Here is an 18771-nt window from a genome sequence, read left to right on the forward strand (position 1 = left end):
GATGGATTGAATTCGTGTTGAAGTTGAATAAAAACTTTTTGTCCAAGGTTGAACTTGAGTCTTGTTTCACACAATAATTTCGGACGGAGTTTGTACGGAAACATGAGCTCGAGCATAGATCAAATATATGGTTGAAATTAATTTTTACACTTTACCCACGAGCTTGAGCATAGATCAAATATATGGTTGAAATTAATTTTTACACTTTACCCACTACTTGAAAACTTCAATTCTAGTCCCAAAAGTTGAAGGAAAATTTTAAAATTTTTAGGGATTTATTTGGGATTTTGGCTATTTTTATGGCCTTTTTATTCTTAAAGTAGGCCAAAAAGTAAGTTTCGAGCCTCAAAAATTTATTTAAAAATCACCAAAAATTTTGAAATTGCTGGTTGAACCTTTGAATACCCACCACAAATTTACAACAACCCATTTGACTAGCGCGACAAGAACTCCAAAATTTGAGATTTTGAACCTTTTGGGCTTTTAAGATTATGAAGGCTTAATCCCAATTAATCAAAACCATGTAAGCTGAAAATAGGTGCATAATTGAAGAGGGATAGCTTATTGGAAGTCGCCTAGAGCCCTTGATAAAGTGGAAAATATGAAATTGCTTAATTTAATGAGATTGAAGCGGTTTTAAAGCCTCCTTTGCTTGCTAAATAGCATCTATGGTGCCCGATTAAGAAGAGGGTTAAGGGATTGAAAAATGGTTTTTGCTTTTGAAGTGGTTTTGAGTACAAAAAAGTGGTTTTCCACCTTCCTTTGCCCTTTGGTTATTGCCCAGTGGTCACAAATTCCTCTAGCCTTTAGCCTTTAATTTCTTCAATCCTTTTCAATCTCTTCCAACACAAATCAACCTAGCCCGTGCTCTGATACCACTAACACAAGGATCCCCATCTAGGTCTTTGCAGAAACAATTTCTCAAGCAAAATAATTATTCAACCATTCAACATAAGCTATTACAACAAATTCAACATAAACCAAGCTTTTAAATTTAACACATGAAAATACTTAGCTCTTATATGACACAAACATTAGCTACAATCTTCCCTCCTTATGTGTGTGGCCTATTCTCCACACATGAGTATTTTTAAGCATTCAATTGCCAAAATATACCATAGCATCCAAAAATATAAAAGTTATGCTTTTTCTTGCACGATACACTCTCTTTACCCAAAATAGAGGGCTCTTAAATATTAAATTACTTAGGGCTAGGGGATAGAGTTTACGCTTTAAGAAATAAATGTTTGCAAGTCTATACTTTAAGTTTAACCTTATAGAAATAAATTCATGGATGTGCACAAGCTAGCACATATTTGCAAAGCTTGCCCAAAATTATATATATGCCTTCTAAAAATAATAACTTATGCGCTTTCGCCTCAATCTTCAGAGTCCTTTTCACCTGTAAAATATCCAACAATAAATTGGTAAACAATTATTCCATAGGCATACAATCCATCACCACACACATGTTCATTGGGCGTAAGTACTCCAGGAATCACCCTACCATACAAACTAACTGTAACAAACATAGCAAGCCGCGAGCATATGTCAATGTACACCAAATTTATTAATATTTGAAATGGTATCACCCACGATATTAACATAATTTGGCATAACACAAAGATAATCCAGGCATCCTTGAATTATCTAAGAGGGTAGAATAATATTTTTAAGAGGGCTAAAAATACATTCTCATAACATTTATAGAAAATGAACAATCCATTAATCAATAGTTTTGGATGTTTAATTTAGCTAATGTTTATTAAGCTATTTTCAACCTCATGACATAACTAATTATGAATGAACTGCCACCTTTCCAACCATTGGGTTTTGTATGTCTCTCACTTTTGCCAGAAAAACAGAATCTATAAGTACAAATATGATAGAAAGTAGTTTTTGAAAATCATCAATGTATGCAAATAAATGATTACCATATTCTATCTTACTCTCTCATACACATATCGATAAAGGCCCTTGCTCTCCTCTACTTATGAAGCTTTGATAAACCTTTCTCGCTCTCTCTCCAACCTGCAAAGCACTCTAGTCTATTGCATAAACTTAAAATTAATAATTGATAAAAATTTGGTAGTCTTAATTTTAAAATAGCATGAAGAGAGCTAGAGAAAAGAGCACAATCAAATTCATAAAGTTATAAAAAACCAAAAGTGGGATTGTAATTTCTTACTTTTTAAAAAATAATTATATCAACAAATTATCTTAATCCATTTGAAATTTTGTTAATGGATTTAAAAAATGTATGTGGAGTTATAAAAAAACAAAATTGGGATTGTAATTTCTTACTTTTTAAAAAATAATTATATCAACAAATTATCTTAATCCATTTGAAATTTTGTTAATGGATTTAAAAAATGTATGTGGAGTTATATTTCAATTTTAATGGTCTAATTTGTAGATATAAATTGTTCTTAATATATATATTTATAATATATATATTTATAATATATATATTTATATATTGTGATGTAACCGCAAGTTCTTTTGTTCTCTGTCCTTAGAGTCTCTCTCTCTCTCTCTCTCTCTCTCTCACTCTCACACGCGCGCGCGCACAGAGATGTTGCCTCGCCCAGTTGAAGAGGGAGGTCAGTGTATCCAGGAAGGGGACTTGGTGATCGTGTACGAGCGGCATGATCGCATGAAGGCCCTCTCGGTTCGGCGGGGAGAGGAGCTACAGAACAGGTACGGGGTGTTCCGGCACTCGGACTGGATCGGCAAGCCCTTCGGTTGCAGGGTGTCGGGCAAGTCCGGAGGCTTCGTGCACCTGCTTGCCCCTACGCCGGAACTCTGGACTTGCGTGCTCAACCACAGGACCCAGATCCTCTACCTCGCCGACATCAGCTTCGTGGTCTCTTACCTGGAGCTCCGGCCGGGCAGCCTCGTGCTGGAGTCTGGGACCGGCAGCGGCTCTCTTACCGCTTCCTTGGCACGTGCAATCGCACCCTCTGGGCACGTTTACACCTTCGACTTCCACGAGCAGCGTGCAAGCTCCGCGAGGTAGGTTCTTCTTCCCTTCCTCATGTTATACCGAAAGAAACCCCTAGTGTGATGATGCCATGGAAGCTCCACTTGAATTTCAGTCGTTGATTCGTGAGGGGAATATGCATGGGGTGCAGTTTTTCCCATGTATTGGGAGCATCGGAATCGGGTGTGGGTAAAGGTGCTTACATCTGGTCGCCTTTTGCTGACCAGGAAATACTGCGGTACTTTTCGCGATGATGCCAATTGCATGTGGAGCTCCTGCCAATGTCCGCGATGATGCCAAGGGCGTGGGGAGCTCCATTTCTATTTGGCAGGCGGATGGGCACAAAACATACAAAGAAGACCAATCACAAGGCATTGGATAGGATTTGTAGTGCAGAATTTTGAGCATATCTCCGATTTAATCAAACAATGACTGCAAAGGAGTCTCCACTTAGTTGATGACCACATATGGCATATGTAGTGGGGGTTGTGTCACGTTCACACTCTCCCTAGTGTGACATGGACATGCTTCTACCCATTGGCCAGCTTGGTCAAGTACGTGGCCGGATTCATGGGCTATTGTGCCAGTTCATTGTAATATTGTCTAGGCATCCAATGAGCTGCCAAGCGTGGACATAGTCATTGGGTTGTTGTGTTAACACACTTAGTTGGACAATATTATCAGGGTTGGTAGCCAACTCACCAACATTAGACACTATAAATAGGAGTCTAGGCCTTAGTCATATTCATTCATTAATTAGTCATGTATCATTGAGTCATTGAGAGCTTAGACAACCAAGAAGACTGGTTATCTTGTTGTCATCCACAAACTAATACTACTCCTCACAGCTACCGAAGGTTAACTATGTCAAAGCATAGATTGTCCAAGACGAGAAATCGGGAAACTTGAGATCCTACATGGGAATACACCTTGGCGTCCCATGCACACCCCACATAAAATTGTCTTTAAGCCATGAGCATAGGTGGAATGGCCAACTTTCCCTCTATAACCAAGCCTTGAAGCAACCGAATTCCCTTCTGGAAGCCAAGGTCAAATCTTAGGTCAATTTAGGAGGTTAGCCTAATTTGCACAGACTTACACCCAGTCCGTGTTCCAATCAAAGCTAGTCACAAAACGACTGTTTGGTGTTAGTTCCATCTAGAACCTTGGCGTCCGCATAGTTACCATCAGACTTACACCCAGTCCGTGTTCCAATCAAAGCTAGTCACAAAACGACTGTTTGGTGTTAGTTCCATCTAGAACCTTGGCGTCCGCATAGTTAGCCATCCACAAGCTACTCGGAAATCTCGACATCCTTGGTTATGACTATTAGCACAAGACTGCATGACGTGGCATACTAGGTTATGTTAATCCCGACAAGATCGCGTACCACCTAGTGGCTATTCGGATACACTATGGGTCCATGGTGAATATTAGTTTTCTCTCCACATCCCTTAGAAAAACTCTTCGATTCATAGAGAAAGGATATAGGCATGTAAAAAGAGATTCTATCACAATTGACAATCACAAAGAGATGTAAAAAATAAATTAGCATGTGGAATCAAGACTATTGGGCCACTCTTGGTCCATCGATATGTGAGCGGACTCTTGTTCGAATCCGACGTACCATGAACCTTCTGACACCATGTGGTAACTTTTTTATTATAAGTTGGTGAAGGCAAAGAGCACCAATTAACCTGGGGTTCAATACTATCCTCCCTGACAAGATTATGGATTAATTATTAGCCTACGTGTGAACCCTTTAGGTCCCCATGCCCCGCTAAGGCTTAATCCTAATCTTGGGTTAACTCTAATCCTAATCTTGGGTTAGCACATTCCCCTGACCCTAGGGTGGTTGGGATGTAACAACCAGATTGTTGGGTTTTTCCTCCATGCCTCATGAGGAGCGAACTCAATTATTGAAGCTTTTGAAGTCTCCCAAGTGATGGCTAGTGTCTAGAGTGCAGCCACACAAAAGACCGGAGAAGAGGGAGAGATGATAATTAACAAGAGAATTAGCACAAGATTGAGGGTAGGTCCTTTTTATAGGAGAGACCTCATTACATATTCTAAGCATATGTTAGATGTGATGCCACCACATATGCTAAACAAGATTCCACCAAATATTCTAAGTATGATGCCACCACATATGCCTTTTAAGAGGCTGCTCCTACACAAGAGACTTATACATACTAGCGGTTGTTCACACACATTGAAACCGCTTTATTTAAGGCTTACATTCAGTGCTAGTTTACTCACAACCACCTAGCACTTGTTTATTCCCAGAAGGGCTCCCCCTCCCCCCCTCTTGATGTGAGCTCTTGGAAAAATATGAGAAAAAGAGAGTTACAAGAGTGTGCACTCAAGACATAGGGATATGACGAGATCGAAGGTGCGATCACAGAAGTATACCAAGAACATGGTGTATACTTGAATGAGCTAACACAAGACTCCGGGAGTAGTGCACAAGAACAAGAGTGCCTATGGATCCACCTTAGAAAATCTCCCCTTACGAACAAGAATCCCCAAATATGCAGCACAGAGGCCTTGAATTTGACAAAAAATGTATGGGAAAGAAAGCCCCAAATTTGTGTACCTCTATGAACAAAATGCTTGTGTGAGCTGATTTGTATCTCCCCTTTTCTCGACCCTTTGGCTCCCAAGCAGAGAGGCCAAGCAGGTCTTAAGAGCTGGTTGAGTGGTGCACTGAGGCGGAGCCGAGTAGGGCGGCGCAGCAACAGCAGAGGCGGCAACAGTGGGCGCAGGCATCAGTTGAGGTAGTGGAATTGGGTGTAGGCGACAAACAAGGGCGTCGGGCAGAGGTGGCACTCGTTGCAGTGGCTCCGCCCGGTTGTCTGGCAGAGGTGGTGCGGTGGGTACTAGTGCCACCTGGTTGGCCGGCGGTGGTGGCTAGCTCTGAACGATTGCTGGCTCGGGGGCGGCGGCGACTGAGCGCAAAACTCCACGGGCTGCACAACACTAGCTCTGATACCAAATGATGGCTAGTGTCTAGAGTGCAGCTACAAGAGGGAGATATGATAATTAACAAGAGAATAGCAGAAGATTGAGGGGATTGTGAGAGTACAAGATGTAGTGGAAAGCATAAATTCATTATACAAGTAGATCCTTTTTATAGGAGAGAGAGCTCATATTCTAAGCATTGCTAGATGTGATGCCACCACCTATGCTAAATAAGATTCCACCAAATATTCTAAGTATGATGCCACCACATATGCTAAATATGATGCCACCACATATGCCTTTTTAAGAGGCTGCTCTTACACAAGAGACTTATACATACTAGTGGTTCTTCACACACATTGGAACCGCTTTATTTAAGGCTTACATCCAGTGCTAGTTTAGTCAACCACCTAGCACTTGTTTATTCCCATATTAATCACTATTATTTAACACCAAGTTCGTACAAGCTTTGGGATTGAGGGATTATCCAATACAAAAGATCTAGCACCTGAAGCTTGGTGTAGGCGCTCGAGATGGTTTCTTGGACACAGAAATGGGCATTGGAGCTCAAGTGTCAAGTGGAAAGCATGTATGGCATGCTTTTGGCACATTTTTGGAACTGAGTAGGTAACCGACTACCTTACACTTTTTTGGAAGCATCTGTGCATATTTTCGAGGACCGTGGTCGGAGTAGGTTGAGCATTTTGTGGATGGTTTGACACTATCCTTGCGTGCAAATGTTTGTGCATATTGACCTCGTGATCTCTCGGATGCGGTTTGTCTTGCTATGACCCTCACGATATGGGAGAGTCCCAAGTGTGGGACTCGATGAAAAGTCCAACAGTCGGAGGGCAAGGAGACTCAAAAGGAGTTGTTAAGGCCATGGACGGTAACAACAATTCTAGTGAGAGAGTGTCACAAACACGAAAAACATGACTTTCTTAGCAAAAGTTTCAAGCCAAGCGACTAGCCGGTCAATGTTTCAAGTGTGACTCCACTGAGCACATGGCGAAGGATTGTCCGAGGACTTATAGCAATTTGAGGAGGAGGCTTCTTCATCCAAAGAATGAGTGCGAAGGAGATGTATATGTGCGCGTCTCAACTTTTTTCATTTCTTGGGTTGAGCACACAACTAGGGTGCTTCATTGCATCATGCCATAGTTATGAACATAGGAAGTTTCTAGCCCAATCTGTGAGGGTGAGCCTTCACAATTGCCATTTGTAGTAGGTGGAGAATCTTTGGCTTCAGTAGGAATTGCTTTAGTTTCTGGGCTAATACATGAGGACTCTTCTTTACTTTTGTTTGCATTGGGTGGAGTATCTTCAGTGTCGATGTCATGGAGGTACTACAGGAGAACATATCATCAAATTTGTCTTCACCTTGGGAGGATTTGGTGTCCTCACAATGCACATATTTCTTAGGGATTGCACCACCACCAACCAAAGTTATTTGCTTCGGTGTATCAACATATGGATACTTGGAGTATGGTGTCTAGACATACAATTGTGCCGAGCAGTATTGGTTGATATAGATTTGGTGTAACTCTTTTGAGTAGTATTGTTCTTGGTTTTGCTTTCTTACATTAGGCCTGACATGAGAGTTCAGGCATTGGTGCCATTGTGTCTCTTTTGAGTACGAGTGAAGATGTCAACTTGCAGTCCACATTGCTGAAGATCTCCTTGGCCAGCCCATGCTTGTACAGAAATGCCTTTGTAGATGCCTAGCGAAACCACATTTGATAAAGACGAATTTCCAATGCACGTATATATAAGCCCCAATGTGCTGATCGGCCATTGAAACTGTTGTCGGCTTGTTTTTATTCTCCACGACACTTGCATTTAATGTTGTCGACCATTTGTTGTCAAGTGGGTGCTTGCCATGTGGCACATGCGAACCACTACGCCAGCTCCCGAGTGCTCCAGATGCCTGCACCTAATGCCCGATTGTGCTGCCCGTCTCCTTACAGGCCAACCATGTGTGCCCTAGGGTGAGGTGTCTCACATTCTCCCCCACTTGCATTGCACCTATTCGCAATTGCATGGTGTCTATTTAAAGTGCTCTTTCATAAAAGGAAAAGATCCAAGCAAAGCTCATCCGAAGTACCCAAGATCTTGAATATTGCGAGACCACTTTGCATCTAGTGCAACCGTCCATGTAGAAGCACTACAAGTCATGGAGTATTCTCCGGTAGCACCCAAAATACTCCTAGTACTTGACCCACTCCCGAGTGGAGTGAATGACCAACATAATGAGCATCCATGCCTTTATATAACACTATAGAGAAAGGCGTGGCAAAACTCCTCTATCCACACTCCAATCACTAATGCATTGACTCATATGGATCACAATACCTGCTTGCACCAACTTCAATGTACCCTAGAGGAAGAGCTTGACCGTGTAATGACAGCCTAGATGAGCTTTCTAACGAAAATTGTACAAGGTTGACATGTGTCTTTTCTTGCTTTTTGGCCATCTTTTTGAAGCATCTTTCCTCCTTGTGTCCAAGCTTTTTGCAGTAGTTCCATTTGATGTCCTTGTTCCCCTTCTTTCACTTGGTTACCCATAGCTCTCTCAGAACTGACCCCTTTCTCAAATTGACTTTTGAGACGATGGTCTTCCTCAATCAAGACTGCAATCATATCATCATATGACGTCTCTTGAGCTATTCTTAGAAATGTTATAATTCTGAAAATTTGGAGATCTCTTCTATACTGGATAGAAGCACAGCCTTCTTATCATCTTCATCCATTGTAACTCCCAAGCTAGAGAGTTGTAATACAGAGCCTATATTGCTCAGATGTTCACCCAAAGTTCCTTCTTAATTCATTTTTAGGCCAAAAGTTGTTTGCTTAAGAAAAACTTTGGAGTGGATGATTTTATTGCCAAACAAGTTCTGTAACTTGTCCCATACCTCTTTTGAGCTTGAATTTCTCAAGTGTCTGTGTAGTTTCTGTTGACTTCCATGTTGACGCAGAATTCTGAATTTTGTAAAACCCGCAAATTTTGGTGAGTGCTGGAGTTCTAATGTGATGATTAGTTTATAGCTTCCCTGGCCATGCAGGTAGAGGCATTGCTGGTGGTGGTGGTGGTGGTGATCAGCGATGGAAATAGGAGCGCACAGTGGTGGTGGACGGCAGCATTCGGCATTGACGGAGCTGAAGGTGGGGAGATGTGGGCAACAGGGGCACCTAGCTGAATAGTGCGAAAGGGCAGTGGTGGGTGCAGCGCACAAGTGCTGTGGCTCAGCGCTGGTGGCAAGGGTGGCTATTGTCAAAAGTGCGCAGCGAAAAGCGTGAGACATAGGCACAGAGAGAGAGAACAAATTTGCATAATGAAGAAGAAGCAATGATACAATCAGCCCTGTGCAAGGGGTGGTCCCCGTAAGTGAGGGCATGATGAGCAACTACCCTGAGGGAGGACCCGGGCCTAGAAGCCCCTGTCAAGGTGAGTACAAATGAGAAGGAGGCAAGCCTTATATAGCCCCAAAGTAAGCTGACCGACTTGCTCCAGAAAAGACTCACGATTGGAAAAAATAAAACATGTGAGAAATGGGTGGCCAACCCTACAACCAAGGGCCTAAACATGAGAAAAAATATGGTGCTGCTAGGGATAAATATGGGCACCCCTGATACACAACTTGGGCACACTACCAAGAGATGAATAATGCTAACACCCCCTCTCAGATCCTGGGAGAGAAAGCGGCCCAAGGAGCTGGAAAAGGAAACCTCCAAAGCTAGTCAAGAAGTCGATTTGCTCCCGCCTGTGCCACGTACTCCAAGAAACTGCTCCCGATCCAGAAGTCCAGCAAAATCCAAAAAATGAACTACCAGATGTCCATATCTCCAACCCAATCTGTATCACACCATTCCACACAATGTGCTCCCTCTTCAGCCCAAGAAAGGATGTCGTCTGACTCTCTACCTCCAAGAAAAAATATGCTCCTTAGAGAACACCGCCTAACTGTCTCCCTATTGGCACCCCCTGTAGACACCCTAGAGGCCCACAATGTTTACATCAGCCATGGTACTCAAGCCTTCATCTCTGAGCTTGTTGAGCACCAATCTCCAGATACAAGGTTTCCGGATCTCCATGTATCCCTCGGTCCAAGAATGCCTCTCTGTCTTGCTAACACTCCAAGTGGAAGAAACATACCTCTGGCACTGTAGCTGACAATCCTGCTGGCACCGAACCTTTAAAACCTATATCCATAACTCGTCGTCGCGTGATGGGACTACTACTCACACACCCCTATGAGTCACCCAATCACATGGCAACACCCCCTGAGTTCTTTGGTGTTAACTATGGCACTGAGCTCAAGAAAGCTCTCCTGCCAAAACCTGACACCCCCAGCTAGCAAGCTCCCAACCAACTAGTCACGTGTCCATGTGGAACCAAACATCCAAAACTCATCATCCCAAAGCACAATCTGATGTCAATCATCTGCCCCAAACTGCTGCTCCACTGGTACCTACCTGCACCCAACGAACCTGTACACCTGCCATGCATCCTGTTCCCATCCTGCAATTGAGCAAGTACCTGTGAACCTTGACAACAGCTCTCGTCACCAAGTGATCTAGCCTGCCTTTGCATGAATGCCGATATCAACCTGTACACCAAGCTCCCAAATCAATTGTAAACAGCAGGCAGCACGTGTACCAAGAAGAAGAGAGGGAAGAGGAAAACACAGCACCTTCAGCACCTCCTCTGGGGGAAAACGCAGCCATGCTGCCCAGCACCTCCTCTGGAGAAAGAACGCAGCCAGGCTGCCCAACACCTCCTCCTCTGGAAGAAAACGCAGCCATGATGTTAGTACCTCCTCCAGCTGCCCCAGACAAGACCAAAACGCTCCCTCCTGTGCAACAGTATCAAAAAACGCAGAAATCCTTCTCTCAAAAAAACGCCAGAACACTTTTTGTAGAAGAGCTTCAACCTGGTGCTCTGATACCATGTCAAAAGTGCGCAGCGGAAAGCGTGAGACATAGGCACAGAGAGAAAGAAAACAAATCTGCGTAATGAAGAAGAAGCAATGATACAATCAGCCCTGTGCAAGGGGTGGTCCCTGTAAGTGAGGGCAATGATGAGCAACTCCCTTGAGGGAGGACTTGGGCCTAGAAGCCCGTCAAGGTGAGTACAAATGAGGAGGAGGCAAGCCTTATATAGCCCCAAAGTAAGCTGGCTGACTTGCTCCAGAAAAGACTCATGACTGGAAAAAATAAAACATGTGAGAAATGGGTGGCCAACCCTACAACCAAGGGCCTGAACATGAGGAAAAAATATGGTGCTGCCTGGGATAAATCTGGGCACCCTTGATACACAACTTGGGCACACTACCAGGAGATGAATAATGCTAACAGCTACGTGGGTGTGTTTGCCTGAGGTTCATGGTGGTGGTGCTTCGCATGGCGGCACGATAGAGGTGTCAGCAGTAGAAGAGCGGCTGCAACACGTGGGTGAAGTGTCAGGGCTTTGATACCATGTAGGTTGACATGGGACTAAGAACATAATCACAGGGAATGGGCATTTTTAGACTCGGGAATGTTGGGGATGGCAGCATCTTCCCATTCCGATTCTTGTCCCATGTCACTCTATAGTCACAGGGAATGGCCATTCTCAATCTTTTTCGTCCCCGTTCCCTGTCCCCATTTCGCGTCGCATGTGACTATGACTAAGAGAGCCTGCAGCGAGAGAGAGAGAGAGAGAGAGAGAGAGAGAGAGAGAGAGAGAGGTATTAACGTCGGTAGAATGCAACATGAGGGCATATACTATGACTAAGAGAGCCTGCAGCTCGAGAGAGAGAGTGAGGAAGTGAGAGAGAGACGAGTTGTAGAGAGAGACATTATTGCATGACTCAATGATTACTTGATTGATTGATATGTTAACGTTCACCAAGTAGAATGCTTTTATAGGCATGTAGCCTTATCTTATGACCCAAAGAAATTGCTCGCACACACTGGATGAGTGACACACGGCACACTTATCCAATCTGGGTCCAGACTCCACACACATGCACGATCATAGGGAGTGTTCACACACACAAGGCTGCCGTCAACGCCGTCTATCGCCACTGTTTCTCTCGCCGAGCAGCAGCAGCAGCAGCAGCAATGCCTCTACCTGCAAGGGCACGGAAGCAGTAAACTAAGGGATTTTCTGAAATCGGGTAAAATCATTAGAGCTGCTGCACTCAGCAAAATTTGAGGGTTTTACAAAATTCAAAATTCTGCATCAACATGGAAGTCAACAGAAGCTACACAACGTTTGAGAAATTTAACGGTGCAATCTAGTGGGGATGGCGGAGAAGATGTGGGCAGAAGGGGCGCCCAGCTAAATGGCCGGAAAGGGCAGCGATTACAAGTGCTGTGCTGCAGCGCTGGTGGCAAAGCGCGCTAGCAGAGGTTCAATGTGGAGTGGCTTTGCATGGCAGCACAACACAAGTGTCAGCAATAGAAGAGTGGCTGTAGTAGGTGGGAGAAGTGGTGCAGGAGAGGCAGGCTAGCTTGGTTCTGATACCATGTAGGTTGACATGGTACCAGGAGAGCCTGAGAGTGAGAGAGAGAGAGAGAGAGAGAGATGAGCTGTTGAGAGAGAGTGTATTGCACGACTCAATGATTACTTGATTGATTCATATGTCAACCTTCACCAAGTAGAATACTTTTATAGGTATGTAGCCTTTTGTAGTCCTCTCAACTACTAGAGTCTCTTGTAGTCCTCTCAATTACTAGTTATTAGAGTCACCTGTCTTGGCAAGCCTTTTACTAAATTGTGTTAATTGCTACATCTGGGCTGGTTGTGAGGACTAGATCTTGATGTCTTTTTGGGCTTGTTCTGATGCTCTGTAAGACTGGTCTTCTCTCCCTTGGCTGGCTGCTCCAAAAGATTGGTTGAAGATGTGTAGAATGGAGAGGGCGGGGTTTTATCTATAGACCTCAAAATTTGACTTAGTCAACATTAATTTGCTTTAGTTGCATTTCACACTGTGTAAGTTTGGTAGGCACTCTATTGCTTTCTGTTGTGGTTCACGCTCGTAGCCTTTTTGCTGTGTTCAAAAGCTGTGGGTGCCCCACTTCACTGTCATAGTCTTTTTGTCCCTTAAGAAGCTAGGGCTCATGACTTGGCTGATACCATTGCTAAACCCTAACTGTAACTAGTAGTGCTAACATAACGTATACATTGAGTGTTGAAGCTGTTCCATGTGACACCAGAAGATTTCTGGGCAGAAAGTCGTTTTATAGTATATGAGAATCGCAATATTGAAAGGTCACATGGTTCTCCATGGGATTTCATGTTTAAAGCTATGTTTAAGTCTCTCTGTTGTTTTTGGGGGTTTGTCAGGCAGGATTTCGGAAGAAATGGCTTGGCTGGGCTTGTTACAGTTGAGGTACGAGACATTCAGGGCCAGGGGTTTCCAAATGAGCTTGCAGGAAGAATAGACGCTGTATTTCTTGACCTTCCCCAGCCCTGGTTAGCGATATCATCGGCTGCAATAATGCTACGCTGTGATGGAGCTTTGTGTTCGTTCTCCCCATGTATTGAGCAAGTACAGAGGACTTGTGAAGCTCTTCAGAAGCAGGACTTTACGGGTGCGTAGTATGGATGCTTTTTTTTTGCATGAGGTTTGGAATGCCTTTTTCCCCCTTCTAATGCTTTGTTGGTTTTCGACCAGACATCCGAACGTTTGAGGTCCTCCTGCGAACATATGAGGTACGTGAAGAGTCTCTTATGCCAATGAAACAGGAGAACGGTAGGGATTCGACTCAGAACAAACTATCCTCACCCCCGCACAAGAAACATTGTTGTGAGAAAAGACAAGATGGGAATGGGAGTTTAAGTGAATGTGCAGATGGTGCAAGCACCCATGATTGCAAGGAAGCCGGGGAAAAAAATGAGGCAACTATCTTCAAAAAGTCGGGCTTTTCAATGGCAAAACCTGTCTCAGAAGCACGAGGCCATACAGGGTACCTTACTTTTGCTGTCCGCTCATCCTAGGGAAGAGCAAAATTTATTCAAATGATTGTGCCCTGGTACTTAATATTTTACAGTAGTTTTGTATCATGTGAAATCCTTAGGTTAGGTGCTTTAAGATGTGCTCTTGCACGTTAGTTGTGGGCACATTATGCTTGTTGAGGGAAGGGTAACTTTTTTCTCTTATGTGCCTGGAACACAAGCCTAAGCCAGCAGTCAATGTGATGATTTGCTTTGCATGTTAGGTGTGGGCACATTATGCTTGTTTCTAAAGGCATGAGGAAAGGGTATGTCTTTTCTCTTATGTGCCTGGAACACAAGCTTTTTTCTTTTAGCATGAGGCAAGCCAGCAGTCAATTTGTGATGAGTTTAGACTCTCTTAGTTTTTGGAGCTTGCATGGCGTGCATGTGGAAGTCACGGTAACAAGAAACGGCTGTTTACTGGCCAAAATTATTTCCATTTCTATTTCCCATTTCCTTATCTCACCGAAGAAACTTTCCCACATTTTGCCCTCACAAAGTATTGATTTTTCCCAATTTCCTTACTTACCTCTACTAAATTAGGATCTATCCTTAGTTTCTCCTCTATTTCTCTGGACTTTTTTCATCATTTCTATCTACATATGTTGTATAATGTTGAAGCCATGCCTTTTCCTAGCCGTTTCCAATTCCTAGTTTCAGCATCATCCGCTTCGGTTGCATGTGACTATTATGGTGGAAGTACCTTCCCTCGTGCAGACGTTGAAGTCTGCAAGTTAATTCATGTGGGTAGAATTGGAGTAGTGCTCAAGTTTATAAGATTGGGACTTTCCTCAAACTTCAGTCACTGTAATGTATTTTTAGCTTTCGATTAGAGAGGAGTTTGAAGATGTATCAAGCACAGTTTGTGCCACTCACAAGTATCACTGCTGAAACTTTGCCAATTAAATGCAAATTGTGCTTGCAAATAAATGTGATTTTGAAGCACAAAGTGACTAGATGAATTGCTTGAATCAATTAATACTTACTACAAAGGTAATATCAAAGCCCCATCGTTGATTTCTCACCTAGCTATATGGGCCAGAAAACCTCCATAATATGAATAGTGGATTAATTTTAAGCGTTAGTATGATTATTGACATTGGTTTTAAGTATGTGCAATTATGTTTGTACTAATTATAGTATGCAATGTTGTGTTAAATGTAAAACAATATTTTTGGTATATTTGTATGATATATTTACACATATATAATGTTATATCAATTTTTATTTGATATTTTAAGACTTTACTATTTTTAAGAATATAAAAATCATTATAGAAAGAATATCATGGCAATGTGTGTGTGTGTGTGTGTGTGTGTAAGAGAGAGAGAGAGAGAGAGAGAGAGAGAGAGTGTGCTAAACAAGAACCATAAATTTTGGATCAAGGTTAGTTTGGTTAAGATAGAGTAGAGAAGTGAAGAAGTGGAAAAACAAAATTTGCAAGAAAAGGCAAGAGACTAACACTCAAATTTTACATTGCTAGACATTTTGTGTTGATAAATTGAAGTTCATAAATCATCCTTGAGCATTTTTGTTGCAGAAGTTGCTTTTTTGGCTCAATTACATGATGAGACAACTTAAAGGTGCTAACGCACTCACAAGATCACTTTGGTTCTTTATATACATGAGTAAATATTTTATCATTGAACAATCAATCAACTTAGTGTGTCAAATATGTAAGATTATCTTACGTGAAGATTTGACAAGGAAGGTCAATTTCGTTTAAGCATAGATAAGTGAACTTGTGGAAAATCAGAGGTTGTAAGGAAAAAATTGAAGAAAATATGAGGGAATGGTTTAACACTCAAATTTTATGTAGCTAGAATCAAAATTCATAAGTTAGCCTTCATTCATTTTTGTGTGAGTAAAGCCACTTTTTTGGCTCAATTGGAGGATGGTGTTAAATGGAGACAACCAAGAGGTGCCAATGTGCTCACAAGCTCACTTTGCTTTTTAATACATGAGTAAATATCTTATCATTAAACAACCAACGTGAAGATTTCACAGGGAAGGTCAAGTTTGTTTAAGCATATGGAAGTGAATGTGCAAAAAACTAACATTTGTAAGAATAAAAATGAAGAAAGAATACAAGGCAAGGGACAAACACTAAAATTTTAAGTAGCTAGATAGTTTTTTGTAGAACATTTTGCACTTGGTAACATTATGTATATATATATATATATCTTTGTAATTACACAGAAATATGGTTCATCTTTGAAAAAGTTGTTATGAGAAAAAGGTCTATCATGGTAGAGAAGCAATAATCTGTCAAAGAAGAAGCGAAAACCTTTATCAAGCTTGTGTGGGGGGGGAGAGAAGCATCCCACATTACATATCATTTTTAATTTGTGATTTAGGGATGCATTATGGACCATACAAGCATTGTGCATGTATTTAATGCTAAATGGACTATCCATGTATCAAAAAAAGTTTTACAATGGAAAATTTCCATAAATTCTTTTTAGCACCATATTATACATGCACATGGTTAATTTAGGATTTCTCAAGAAGTATGGATATGTTGGCATGTAGAGTACTTGTATGTGAAAATTACATTTTCAAGCAAAATGTGTATAGACTCAACCCAAAGTAGTTATATTGTGGAGATGTTTGGTTGGCTTTTCTTATGCACAATGAGCAAGGGAGTCATGATGGACAAGGGTCAATATTCAAGGTTTCCACAAGCTTTGTGAAAAGAAACACATCTCAAAAGAAGAAAAGAAAAGTCCTACATGCATGCATCAAAATTGTAGGGGTGCAAAGACATTTTTTTAAAATATGTTATGACCTAATGCCGACTTTTGTGCTTTTTCATTTGTGAGAGTTGCCCTCTTAGAAATCACATTTACATGTTTGTGTGCACCTTATACATTGCGAGGCAATCAAAGTGGACTGCAAGGGAAATAGATATGCTTTTGCTTGTGCACTCCAACATGGTATCATCGCTCTAGGTGGTGCGGGCTGCAATTTCATTGTGAGAAACTTCTTCTCCTCAATGTTTTACTCCTCCACAGGCTGATTTTGTTAGTGTTTTTGCTCGGAACCTCCACTTGCACACAATTTTCTTGTCTCAGAGCATCAACATTTTGCTATTTTACAGCCCGTTGCTCAGCGTTTTGGAGTCCTGCTACTATTTTGGTGATTTCCTCGTTGATCTTGCTTGGGCACTTCTCCTTCATCAAGTGTTTGTTGTTTTTCATTAGTGTTTGCCTTGATTTATAGACGTAAAGCTCCTCTCTACACCATCCATGGGATTCCATTTTTTCATTCATCACCGTAGAGTTTTATACTTGCATAACATCCATGTCCTAGCATATTAATCAAGTCAAGAGCTTACCTTAGCCTTGTTGTAGCATGTGTCATTGGGTGTTGCCTTAGAGCCGCAAGTTGCAACTTTCCTATGTAGGTGCACTAGCTCATCCATAACATCTTCACTCTGCTATCACACCAGAATGTTCCTTTGCCAAAGGGGTGAAGGGAGAGCTCTCAATGCCTAGATAGGGGCAAGAAGAGATTGTCTTTCACAATGATTCTCACAAAAATCGAGGAATGAAGGGGAAGCTATTGCAAGAAGACAACCTATAATGAAGGGCAAGAAGAGATCGTCCTTCGCATCAAACCTATCTAGTAGTTTTGACACTAGGTCGACCAAACTTAAAAATGATATAGCCTTTATTACTAGTCTTAAGAAAATATGCACACTAAGTCCTTAGACTTTCCCTATTCGATATTAAGCACAAGATAAGCCAACTTTATATGTTCAAGTGTCGTCTTACAAAAGATAAGGGCTCATTTGAGAGAGGGTAAGGAAGCACCTACTGGTAGGTCAGGCAGGTGAAACCATATTTACCTACTTACTACATATCCTCCTTCCTAATCGTGATTGCGTCCTCGTGTTACTTGTCTTGTTGGTGAAGCTACTATCGGGGCGGAAAGGTGTGGATGGTCGAGGATATGCCATAAAGTTGGGGTTGAGAATATGCCATAAAGCTAGCATGCGAGGTTAAATTGTATACTCTGGGACCAATCCGCAATCACATGCCAAATGGGTGTTCTTCATGCAAAGCCACTTGAGATTTACATCTAAAGTTGATTAAGGTGTATATAAATGGATTAGAATCATCATCTTGGCATGCTAGAAAGCAAGAAAAAGACTAACACTAATGACAATGCTAATAATAGAAATGAAGCATAATGACAAGGCAAGAGGTTTAGCTTAAAAGCTCGTATATTTGATCCATTAGATAGAGTGCCTTTTTATATAAGCTTGAGTACATCATTTTCCACTTCTTCTAGTAGGCGCCTACTTTTGGCCTCCACATGGGTTGGCCTATGGGCTTGAGTACATATCCATTAACCATTAATCATGGCCCATAAGCTTAGTTAAGCATCCCCTAATCTTTTCTTGATTTGAGCACCATCTTCCTTGAAGTGAACACCCATTTGGCATCCTTTCTAGCTATTCCACATATTCTTCATCCTTTGGGGCCCCTTTGACCCTTTGAACCATAGTCTATGACTTGTGTAACTTATACAAATGTTTGAGTCACATACCACTCTCCCTTGCTCCAAACATTTGACCCACATCACTTGCTATTTCACGAAGGCCTCCTTCTATTATGGAAATGATTGGGATCCTTTAAAATTAGGTAGTTATTAGTAGAAATGATCCACACCTTGTGATTGGCGAAATGAGCGCTAGGATCACCATGGAATGATTTGCATGGGCAAATGGCAGTTCGGATCTTCTTGTTATCGTGACATGATATTATACCCTGAGCTCATAACAGGATGCTTAGAGATTGGGCTTCTTCATAGTACGTCAGCCAAGGGTAGGTTTTGTTGG

General features: G+C 42.0%; 1 protein-coding gene across 1 annotated transcript; it reads left to right on the forward strand.

Moving 5' to 3' along the window:
- The first annotated feature begins 2512 nt into the window (after positions 1-2512).
- Positions 2513-15009, forward strand: LOC147636725 (S-adenosyl-L-methionine-dependent methyltransferases superfamily protein). The gene is made up of 3 exons (XM_086800208.1): positions 2513-3015; positions 13275-13522; positions 13606-15009. Exons 1-3 carry the CDS (start codon positions 2576-2578, stop codon positions 13926-13928), a joined length of 1011 nt encoding a protein of 336 aa, XP_086656334.1. The 5' UTR covers positions 2513-2575; the 3' UTR covers positions 13929-15009.
- The last annotated feature ends 3762 nt before the right edge of the window (positions 15010-18771 follow it).

The sequence above is a fragment of the Cibotium barometz genome, chromosome 7 (genome assembly GCF_041138505.1).
Source record: "Cibotium barometz isolate CiBa-2024 chromosome 7, ASM4113850v1, whole genome shotgun sequence".
Lineage (NCBI taxonomy): Eukaryota > Viridiplantae > Streptophyta > Polypodiopsida > Cyatheales > Cibotiaceae > Cibotium > Cibotium barometz.